At 30.8% G+C, this 12525-nt stretch overlaps 1 protein-coding gene across 3 annotated transcripts in view; it reads right to left on the reverse strand.

Moving 5' to 3' along the window:
• Nucleotides 1-12267, reverse strand: part of Irbp (Inverted repeat-binding protein) — a 61830-nt gene extending 49563 nt beyond the window's left edge. Inside the window, exons 1-5 of one of the 3 annotated variants that reach the window (XM_085814507.1) lie at nt 12030-12204; nt 10288-10376; nt 10149-10216; nt 3361-3465; nt 850-924 (exon numbers count right to left, since the gene is read on the reverse strand). In XM_085814507.1, coding sequence (XP_085670633.1) covers nt 850-924; nt 3361-3465; nt 10149-10216; nt 10288-10330 — 291 coding nt within the window. In that variant the 5' untranslated portion in view covers nt 10331-10376; nt 12030-12204. The other 2 variants (XM_035348902.2, XM_035348901.2) reach the window with 2 other exon arrangements.
• Nucleotides 12268-12525: the final 258 nt, after the last annotated feature.

A 12525-nucleotide genomic window follows, 5' to 3' on the forward strand; every position in this document is an offset into this window, starting at 1 on the left:
TATTGCCGACTTTTCATCATGGGCAATTCCCAAATTGTTAAATCCATAGGATATCAAAAAAGGATTTAAAAATTAAACTAGTATTTCAATGGCATCTTAAGAAATATAAAACTATATAAACTTACGCAATCTGAAACCAGCATGTACACTAGATTTGGTGCGCTGTTTTAAATGGGTGCGTTTGCTAGATTTGCCGCTTTTGCACATACATTTTCGCTGCAATTTTTTTACCCCCCTCAAAACAGAAGAGTACCTTAAATTTTAAGCCCTAAGACTATTCGCGGTAATTAAGTCAATTAGGATGCAATCACACCGCTCACCCGAAGACGAAAATATAGAAAAGGCAAAATCAAGGATTAAATTCATCAATTCTAATGAGAATGCACTAGCGAAATAAAGCACTGCGGTTTTACATAATGAGTAAGCTATTCATACAAATTGAAATAATTCTTGCAGTTAAACTTGTATGAAATTAATGTAGATAATTACTGAGAGAATTATATTTTTGTAGCGTAGTTTACGTGATATGAGATCACTTGGGGGTCACATGACACGAACCGGCGAATCAGGATGTTGAACCATGACAGCATAGTAAATTCTTAAATTCATGTCTTTTTACAGATTTAATGTCTTTATTTATTGGCTTTTTACAAAATTTTAATGTTTATTCTTCAAAATAAAAAATTCTTAGAACTAACATTTGTTAACAATTTTTATGTGTATATTGTATGTTGTCGCCAACAAAGTCTGCTTAGCGAGATTTGCGCCGGTGAAACGGAAAAGTACCTATAAATCAAATAAAACATATCGAATAAAAGAATGAAAAAGATTTTACAAAAGAATACTTACGGTACCAAATAAAACTATTCCTATTAAATCTTTACTGCTGGATATGATTTTATTCGTCAAAGTAGTACGTGCACACTAACAAAAATAAGAAAAGATTATCACTACACTTAATATAAATATGCTATTCAAATAGATTAACTATAAATATTTTAAACTACTTAAAGCAAAGATAACTCAAGCACATTTGAATTTTATAACCATAATAATCCAGTAAGCTGACATTTAACTTTTTGCTGCATCGCTTTATAGCATTCAATCTTATATCAGTTAGCGACTTTTGTTCCAATTTTAAATTCATTACTTTGAACTATGACTCCCATTTTAAATAAATGATCTACAAAACATTTATTTTATGATTTCAATATCAGTCTTATAAACTGTAGATTATGTAAAACAATATATCAAATAACATAATAGATACTCTAGTTATTGACTGATTGTAATTTATGGATAGACTGCTATAAATACCCTACGAAATACATATTTTTATTTATGTACAAAATATGCTACTTTCCAAAAGTTAAGCCTGCAACAGTGAGTTTTACATAATGCAAAAAATGCTTTTGATTAACTTCAAATTTCAAGAGGCAGTCAATCAAGTTACTCATTAATACAAAATAAGCAAAGCATATTTAGGCTTATTTTTAGTGCTGAGTAATAATATGTTAAATGGGTTAACCCATTTATGCCTAATTAATAATGGGTTCATAAATAGGCCAAATTCTTACTTCCTTTTTGGCATATTCAAGAAAAAGTTTTGCGCACAAACAAGTTTCATATGAACTGCAACATTCTCCAACACAAGCTTCACAGAAATGTTTTATTCCTTCTGCAGTGGATTCAGAAAAACAGAGAGTAATCCAAGAATTACAGACAAACTGCCATTTTTCGGTGCATGTTCCTTGCTCTCTCCATACCTTTATAAATTTAATTCGCAGTAAACCTTGACTCAGCCATACAGAACAGTTTAAACCGCTAAACTCCTGTTCACATAGCATCCTGCTGATATCTCTTTAAATATACCCATTAGCCTTAGTGATGATGGGAACACAAATTTAATAGTGGCACACAGTTATATGCTAATTAACCTTTAGCTAGAATACACTGAAAAATTAACTGGCATACACAATTAAGATGAAGTTAAAAAGCAAGATATAATATTCTAACATAGTAAAACTCTGTTCAAACATAAATAAACGTACATGAACTTTTGCAGATGACCTATCCACTTTGTTAGCTGGAGCTAAAGTTGATTGTTTGATACGTTTACTGTCTTTTGTTATTCTATTCAGGGTTGCTGTCAAGTGGTTGGTGGTAGGGAAATAGGGGTAGGAGACCAGGGTATTCTCTCTTAAAATTGAGACACAGCTACTCGGTCAATGCAGTGAAACTGTACCTGTGTATTCTATGGTGAAATTCTGGTATCCTGCCCACTTATATCTGTATCTGTACTCAATAAATATCCAGATGTGCAAATAGCTGATAAGAAGGCATATGTTGCAATATGGCTTTATATTTATTCGGTTTGTTTTGGAGAAAGAAACACAAAAAATTTGCAATGCTCTCACCAGGATTCGAAATTTGGACCTTCTGATACCTAGTTAAGCATTCTTTCCAATTACACCAAAAAGGCACTTGGGGAGAAAATGCCTTATGTACTCCTCCTCTTAACTCTTTCAGGATGTGCACGTCATATACGCATCGACTGTCAACTGTATCTCAGAGTTAGGTGTGTCATATATGAATGGTCATTTAAATTGACTCTTACAATGAGTGTACCACATATGAATTTTTAGACAGAATATTTAATTAGTATTTTTTTCTTGTGATGGATTACTAGCCTTTATACTGTCTATCATTCAGCTATGACTCAGAAGTTGAAAGCTGGAATCTATTCGTGAAATCTAACACAATTATACCAAGGTATAATGTTCTATGTTATGAACAGCTTCCCACATTGCCTCAAGCAATGAAACTGCATGAGCAAACAATATTTATCAGGTATTATTCATCAAGATGAACTGGCATACATGTGAAATAAAGTTTTAAAGTAAAATTGCTACAATTTTTATGTCTTTTATTTGTCACCAGAAATTAGTAAATACACAATACATATCTCCTTTTATTTATAAAAGCATGACATACACTACCCAAACAATAAACATGCAAACTGAAGTTTTAAGTAAACTACACATTTATTTACGTTCGATATTCTTCATAAGCCACAGTGGTGTAGACAAGAATAGTCAGTTTGAATCGTATTATTGGTCTAAATTTTAGTGGCATAAAATTTCTCTGAATTGGTTTTTATTTGTTTGAATAAAGATAATATCAAAATATATGAAACATAACTTTATAAACATAACTATATGAAACATAACTTTAAAAAAAATAAAATATAATTATTTCAAATATTCATTATAGTTTATATTCTGCACCGAATTCTTTACAAAAACATTTTCAAAACTATTCAATTAACGTAATTATAATTAAATATGTTTATGAAATTACCTTTAAACTCAGCTGAAATGGAGTTTCTTCTTCATTAACTTGAAACATTTCCCATGTTGCATCAACTAAAAAGATTACTGCATCTCGTCCGTGATTAAATCCTTTCTAAAATTTTCAAATTAGAAAATCAGAAACTAGAACTAAACATAGCTAAACCAGATGTACAGAATAATAATAAAATAAAAATGAGACTTATTTTATAAAGATTTTGTTTAGCACAGTAAACGGTTTGATAGTTAATAAAACAAGAATAAATAAATAAATAAAAAAGATGGCTAATCTTTGGAATATGGTAACAGGTAGTTTGGCCACATTTTGGAGTCGATAAAGGTTACTACCTAGGACTTTGGGAATAATGTGAGAAGTACTCAGTTCCGATTACGCATTATTTTGTGTGAGGGAAATGAGAGATCATGAGATATGTCATGTGACATTAATGGACGAATTACAGTTCTTTAATCGGAAAAGGGGGGAAATCTGGAAAAAATCTGGCAATTTTGTATTTAGCTTTATTCTGTGTTGTGTGAAACAGTGTTGGTTAATTTTTGGATCCCATGGCCCTATCTAAAGTGAATTCGAAATGGGTATTTAGTGGGATTGAAAGGGGTAGTAATAAGTGTTTTTTTAAGGTTGTGCGAGATAGAAGTAAAGATTGCTTATTAAGTTTTATTAAAACTGTTTGGAGGATGAAGGTTTTCAACATCTTGCTGTGAATTATAAGTATGATTTTAAAGATCCTGAAACAGGCGCACATACGATTGCTTTTTATTTAGCGGAGGAAATAAGAAAAGTTTATCCGCCAGGTAATCAAGATTTTGAAGAAGATTAGGTAAGTTAGTATTTTTAATTATTTGAGGATATTATTTTTATGCATTGTTCTAAATGTAAGGAGTAAATAAAGTAATATGGTATTATTGGAAAATTGTTATTAGCAATGATTTAGTTTAAAGTAATTAGGATTGTAAGCTAATTTTCATTAATTTAATGTATGTGCTTATTTATATTTTAAGTAGTGTTTTTTAATTTAATTATATTTTAATTAAATGATAGTTATTTTGTGAATTATATGTTTGTAGGAATTTGGTATACATTTCAGTGGAAGTAAACGTGCATGGCAATAATTTAAGTATTTGCAACTATTTTTAATGTTTGCGTTATGAATTTGTTGGTGACGTTTATAATAGATAATTTAGAGGTAAAAGCTTTTGGATATTTTATTTATTTTATACATGCAAATGTTCATCCTTGGAAAGCGTATATACTTTTTCATGATCAGGTAATTTCATATATGTCCTTTTTACCGGATTTAAAGATTCACAAAATTTTCATGCATTTTCGTGAAATTTTTCTAATTTATGAGAAAAAAAGCAGTGTACATGGATATAGTGAAGAGTGTGTGCAATGCCATTTTTGTGCAATTCTGGGATGTTTTTTTTAAGTAAAAATAAATCGACGTGTACATGGTTTAGTTACATTTTAATTAAATGATAGTTATTTTGTGAATTTTATGTTTGTAGCAATTTGGTATATGTTTCAGTTGAAGTAAACGTGCAAGGAAATAATTTAAATATTTGACACTAAGTATTTGTAACCATTTTTAATGTTTTTGGTATAAATTCGTTGGTGACGTTTATAATATAATAGATAATTTAGAAGTTTTTGGATATTTTATTTATTTTATAGATGGAAATCTTCATCCTTGGAAAGGGTATATACTTTTTCGGGATCAAGTAATTTCATATATGTGCTTTTTACCGAGTTTAAAGATTCACAAAATTTTCCTGCATTTTCGTGCAAATTTTTGTAATTTATGAGAAAATAGCAGTGTAGATGGATAAAGTTAAGAGTGGGTGCAATGCCATTTTTTGTGCAATTCTGGGATTTTTTTTTTAATAAAAATAAGTTGACGTGTACATGGTTTACGTGTATGTGCGATTTTGAAAAACGCGGCAAGGAGTTTGCGATTCTGCACTTTTTCCCAATTTTGCAGTTAATATTTATCATGATTAAGCAGTTTTGTTCCATATAATTTCTAGCATAAGTGTAATTCGGATAGCAGATTGTTGGAAAAAGTGTTCAGTAAATAAAAAGAAACATGTCTTTACTTCGTGAAGACAAAATGGTGGCGAAAAAAAAATAGAGGGTTGCTGTAGCAGAGTTGGTCGCCAAATTTTCGCCAAAAAATCGCCAAGTTACCATAATCCAAAGATTAACCAAAAAGACTAATATCTCATTTGTAACACTACCTCAGAAATGTGCAGTTATACAGCTTATCTGTAACCATTATTTAACACTGAAAATCTTCAAAATTGTATCTGGTAACTTTTCATTTTAATTGGTAATCATATTTAGCAATGTTTCTTAGTTTGGCATCAAAGCCTTTGTAAAATGCTATTGCTAATGGAAAAATACTTTTCTGATTATCCTCACCTCTGCCGAAAAGTCAGAAAACAATATTCATGAGGCAAAAGTCACTAAAATAGTCATGTGGCAATCCACCATGGCATCCAAAAGTATTTATACAGCAAACCATGTCTCTCTTGGCTGGTGTGCAATGTCAAATGGCATGGATGCCGAGTTTGTGCAGTCTCTGATTTTTTTAAATGAAAACAGATCACTGTTGTACAGAAAGAGCAGCAGTGCAAAAAAGAAAGATTTCTATAAAAAGTAGCTGTTATATTACCAATGTTTCTTCCTATTTTAATTTAATTGCTCATGTGGAATTCTTAGTGTGTCACCATTTTGAAAACGGCAGTTGCTTTTGTGTTTTATCTTTGTGAAAAATTAGTATTCATCAATGAGGTCATGAATGCCATTCAAAGTCAACAATAAGTGTGCAACTTTTCAATGGGTAATGTGGATAAACAGAAGGTAGAAAAAATTTTAGTATTATCTATTTTATACCTTGACCAGAGTTGGATTAACCATTAAGCAATATAAGCATGTACTTAAAGGCATCAAGGAAAGGGAACACCACAAACAGATGCTAAGTATTCACGAAAGAGGCACCAAAAATTTTCCCACTACCGATTTTACATGGGATGCATGATGAAGCTAAATCAAAAAACAGAAGGAACAAATTTTAAAAATGCTTAAGTATATCTAGGGGCATCAAAATCTTTTAATTGCTTAGGGCTTCTAAAAATTCTTGGGTAAAGTTTACAATTGGGTGCCCCATGTTTTTTGGCGATTCTTTTTTGACGCCAAGATCGGCGCCAGGAAGACACAATTTCAAGATGGCCGCTACACAAAACCAAAATAAGAAGTCAAAGAATTGCATAAACTCTGTGTCCATGTACACATCGATCTGTTTTCACTTAAAAAACATCCCAGAATAGCACAAACTAGGCATTGTGCACTGCTTTAAATTTGACCATGTACACATCAATCTATTTTTATTTAAAAATAATCAGGAGGCTAAAGCAAAGTTAAACTATCATGGTAACCAGAAATGAGATTTCATAGCCAAAATTTTACAAAAAATTGTCGCTAATCGAAGGGGCACCCAATTCTACACTAGAGCTAATTCTTGATCCAAGCTTGATCTTGACACGCTGTAAAAGTAAAGATCATAAACTTTGAAGAAAAATTAAGGGTTGATCTTTACAATATGGTAACTGGTAGTTTGGCGACATTTTGGAGGCGATAAAGGTTACTACCGGGGACTTTGGTAATAATGTGAGCAGTACTCAGTTCCGATTACGCATTATTTTGTGTGGGGGAAATGAGAGATCATGGGATATGTCGTGATATTAATGGACGAATTACGGTTCTTTAATCGGAAAAGGGGGGAATTTGGACAAGTATCTGTGGATGTATATTATTTTGTATTAAGCTTCATTGTGTGTTGTGTGAAGTAGGGTTGAATAATTTTGGGATTGTATGGCTCTGTCTAAAGTGAATTGTAGATGCGATAAAGAGAATTTTTTTTTTATCAAATTCTATCAAATTCGGAAAAAAAAATCGTTCAGTAATTTTATTGAATCCATAATAAAAGTGTATCCACCATGTAAGGAAGATTCGGAAGAAGATTAGGTTAGACTTTGTTAAGAATGTGAGTAGTATTCAATTCTGATTACGCATTATTTTGTGTGAGGGAAATGAGAGATCATGGGATATGTCATGTGATATTAATGGACGAATTACTGTTCTTTAATCGGGAAAAAATCTGGCAATTTTGTATTTGGCTTTATTCTGTGTTGTGTGAAATAGTGTTTGTGAATTTTTGGATCCCATGGCCGTAACTAAAGTGAATTCGAAATGGGTATTTAGTGGTATTGAAAAGGATAGTAATAAATGTTTTTTAAGGTTGTGCAAGAGAGAAATAAAGATGTTTTATTATGTTATTTATTTTACCTGGTATCTTGCTTTGAAAGATAAGTATGATTTTAAAGATTCTGAAACAGAAGGAAGAAAAGTGTATCCGCCACGTAATCAAGATTCTGAAGAAGATTAGGTAAGTTAGTATTTTTAATTATTTGAGGATATTATTTTTATGCATTGTTGTAAATGTAAGGTGGAAAGGAATTTGGTATTATTGGGAAAATTGTTATTAGCAATGATTTAGTTTAAAGTAATTACGATTGTAAGGTAATTTTTATTAATTTAATGTATGTGCTCATTTATATTTTAAGTAGTGTTTTTGAATTTAATTATATTTTAATGAAATGATAGTTATTTTGTGAATTTTATGTTTGTAGGAATTTGGTATACGTTTAAGTTGAAATAAACGTGCATGGAAATAATTTAAATATTTGATATTAAGTATTTGTAATACTTGAGGTATGAATTCGTTGGTGACGTGTATAATGTCATAGATGATTTAGAGGTAAAAGTTTTTGGATATTCTATTTATTTTATATGTGGAAATGTTGATATTTGTAAAGGGTAAATACTTTTTCGCGATCATGTAATTTCATATATGTTCTTTTTACCGGGTTTAAAGATTGAGAAAATTGTCATGTATTTTCGTGAAATTTTTTTAATTTATGAGAAAAAAGCAGTGTACATGGATATAGTGAAGAGTGTGCGCAATGCCATTTTTGTGCAATTCTGGGATGTTTTTTTAAGTAAAAATAATTCGGCGTGTACATGGTTTATGTGTATGTGTTATTTTGAAAAATGCGTAAGGAGGATGGTATTGTGCAGTTTTTCCTAATTTTGCAGTGAATATTTGTCATGATTAAGCAGTTTTGTTTGATAAAATTTCTAGCATAAGTGTAATTCGGCTAGTAGATTGTTGGAAGAAGTGTTCAGGAGATAAAAAGAAAAGAAACATATCTTTACTTCGTGAAGACAAAATAGCGGCGGGGAAAAAAAAATAGAGGGTTGCTGTAGGAGAGTTGGTCGCCAAATTTTCACCAAAAAATCGCCAAGTTACCATAATGTAAAGATCAACCAAATTAAGTACTAGGATTCCTTCTTAAGTTATTACACACTTTTTTAGCTTTGTATAAGGTATTCCAAAAGCTGCCAAAACAGAATATGCTAATATATAAATGACTATTTATTAAATATAATTTGTTACAAAAGTATGCAGTTCTTTTAATAATGAATTAAAGAAGTTAGTTTGTTTTAATCATAAAAATAAACTAATAATTTTTCGGTTAATCTTCGGATTATGGTAACTTGGCGATTTTTTGGCGAACATTTTGCGATCAACAGAACTACAGCAACCTGCTAGTTTTGTTTTGGACTCCATTTTGTTTTCACAAAGTAAAGGCATGTTTTTTTTTTTTTTTTTTTTAACTCAACATTTTTTTCCAACAATCTGCTAGCCGAATTACGCCTATGCTAGAACTTTTATGGAACAAACATGCTTAATCATGACGAAGATTATGTGCAAAATTATGAGAAAGTGCAGAATCGGTCACTGCTTGCCGCGTTTTTAAGAATTGCACATACACGGTATCATCCATGTACACGTCGACCTATTTTCACTTTAAAAAAAAAATCCCAGAATTGCACAAAAATGGCATTGCGCACACTCTTGACTTTATCCATGTACACTGCTAAAGTCCTAGCTAGTAACCTTTATCGCCTTACCAAAATGTCGCCAAACTACCTGTTACCATATTCCAAAGATTAGCCTGTACCTTGCTAAAGTCCTAGCTAGTAACCTTTATCGCCTTACCAAAATGTCGCCAAACTACCTGTTACCATATTCCAAAGATTAGCCAATTTTTCAATTGCAAAGCTTTAGAAAACACACACATGAAAATATATAATTTTTTTTTAACAAGAGAAGGAACAGAATTTGAAAATAACATGCACACTCACTGTAAAAAAACTGCGCAAGAAAAAGTGGTAAAATGAGTAGGTTAAATTATAATTGTTTACAATAGATACCATTCAAACTGGTTACTATCAGTTCCAATTTATATTTGTACTGTTAGCAATTTCTACAGTTTACTACCAGATGGCGTCATAACCATTCAAAAGCAATTGCAATGATGCAAACATGAGAGATTAGATGTAACCATGGCAACAGACAATTTTAATTACTCATGCACTTTTTAAAAATCAATAAAATAGAGTATTTTAATGTTGTTGGTTGTGAATTTCTGTCCTGATTAATAATTAAAAAATGATACACACACTGGCTAAAAATATAAGAGAAAAGTAAAAAACACTAACAATATTTCGGACAAAACATATTCTTTTCGAGATATAGTAACATGTAACGAGGTTACATGAGGAGCCTACTTTTACGGAAAGAAGTAACAAAAGTCTCAGAAATATGGTTAAGTTTGTAAAAAAAACTGTAGGAAGAAATAATTTAAACTTACATCATATGTATTTTCATCATCATCCTCATCTGGAATAGGATCTTCCCATGTTGGATTCATTATAAACCCTATTAAAGAAATTAATTTGCTTATATATAATAATAATGAAGCACAATTATTATGAAAGAACTTTACTAACACATCATTTGGGTTTTCATCTGCAGAGAACCCGTTGGCGCCATTGCATTCTTACTCGCCAAGCTCGCGGTTCATCGACGATGAGCCAAGCTGTAAACGTGATATTTTGTAAACGTGATTTTTAGTGCATGTAAATTCAAGTTAGCAGATAAAACAATATATTAAGCATATGGTAGTAAAAATTCACAGATAATATGCATGTAAATGTAAAACTAAATGGTTAAACGTGATATACGAAAATAAATTTGTATTAAATTCAAGTTAGCACAGAAAAGAATATATTATTAAGCATAAGACAATATATCAGCATTTATAATGAAAATAAAAATTCATTTAAAAAATATAAATTAATATTAATATACTGAAATTAACCGGTTAAACATGATGTACGAAAAAAAATTTGTCTTAAATTCCAGTTAACACAGAAAACAATATATTCCTTACACCAGCAGTGGTTTGCTAATTTTGATGACCATGGTGATGCATCAAACTATTCTGTCATCGTAGATAATCAATATTTTTTTATTTCAATTTAATCATCTATTTATGCCACACCTGCCATCCTCTGAAAGGTTATTGTTAGAAAAGCATTAACAATATATTATCTTGTTAAAATTTTACGCCATAAAAATTGATTTTTTCTCATAATTTTAGATGACAATAATAAAAATAAAAGCATTATTTAATTATTTAAAATGCACATGCACATTTTTGCGGTCTACAAAAACAAATTATTTTAGACTTACAGCTGTTAATAATTAAGAACACAACGTGAACAGCCGTGTTACAAATTAGCATTCACCCCTCCTTTCATCCCGAACCGAAAACCGGCATCTATCTACGAAAATATTTCTATCTATTCATTGTTAAGAAACTCAGAAAAAATAATAATAAATAAGAGAATAATAATATAAATCTGCAAATGCGAACAACGAAACAAGCGAATGGGATAAATCCGATGGGTTACCAAGTTTGAACTATTATCGCCAAAGTTGTCAATGTTTACATTTACCGGGTTCTCTGCGGAAGTGCTTCCCATCATTTTATATAAACATATATATATATATATATTAAAAAGCTAGAAGAAAGTGCCCACATAATTCTAATAAATTGAATAACACTATCTAATGTTATTGAATCTAATGTTACTGTCACCAGTGGTGACAGTAACATTAGATAAAAATATTCAAGAAGCTATATAGTGGTTTGAATTAAATATATTGGCAGTTTCTTCATTGAAAAGATTGGAAAAACACAGTTTCAAGACCATTTAGGGTTTAATCCTCTTATCCGGTGCACACGGGATTTGGCTACTTTTGGCGACTTTCCAATTTAGAGTTGCATCTACTGAAAGGAAAGAATGAAACTAATCTCTCAGCTTTCATGTCATGGCCATATAAGATGAAGCATCAATGTATTTTTCGCAATTTTAAATCATGTCGGTTGTAGGAAATACTTCAAAATGTAAATATGATTAACTGCTATATTACACTGAAAAGAATGACATACTGATTTTCAATTATTTCGCCAGATTCTCATAGCAAAGCACTATAATTAAATACATAACAATGCATCGAAAGAAGTCATATATTGAAGAAGTAATTCGGCACTCTTAACAAACAGTACACTTTTAAGGCAGTTATAAGAAATACGCAATTCAACTCAACACAAAAGAAAGAAGTGCATGGCACACATCATACTTCATTTCAAATACATGAATTCAAAACGCAAAGCGAAACTTACTTTTTTTGTTTTAGATAAATTATATAAATAAAAATTAATGCACAGAAATTACAGTGCGTAACCAGAAATACATGTTACCGATGAAAATTATGAAATAATAGTAATATACAGAATAAAGCAACTCTCTTTCACTTCAGATAACACAATTAATGCTAAAAAAACTAAACAACCCTGCATTTACCTCATATACGGCGGTAAACTTAATATCGGTGTTGCCAACTTCAGAAATGTAATTTTATACATTTGGTCAATGTTTAAAGAAAGTGGTTAGGACAAAGAATATGTATAACCAGCTTCTTATTATAAGAAGAAAAAAGAAAATGTCAAAGTAAAGAAAAGTCTGGTGCTATTTAATCAGCCAGTGCCGATTGTGAAGCAAGGCCTCTATCCAGGAGTAATTATGAACAACAAACTCACTTGGACACAACACACACAGTATGTACGTGACACGGCTGTCAAAATTAAGACACAATAACACGCCGAATAAATACTAATT

Source organism: Stegodyphus dumicola, chromosome 4, assembly GCF_044657685.1.
Source record: "Stegodyphus dumicola isolate Sdum_Otavi_A_Nest chromosome 4, ASM4465768v1".
Lineage (NCBI taxonomy): Eukaryota > Metazoa > Arthropoda > Arachnida > Araneae > Eresidae > Stegodyphus > Stegodyphus dumicola.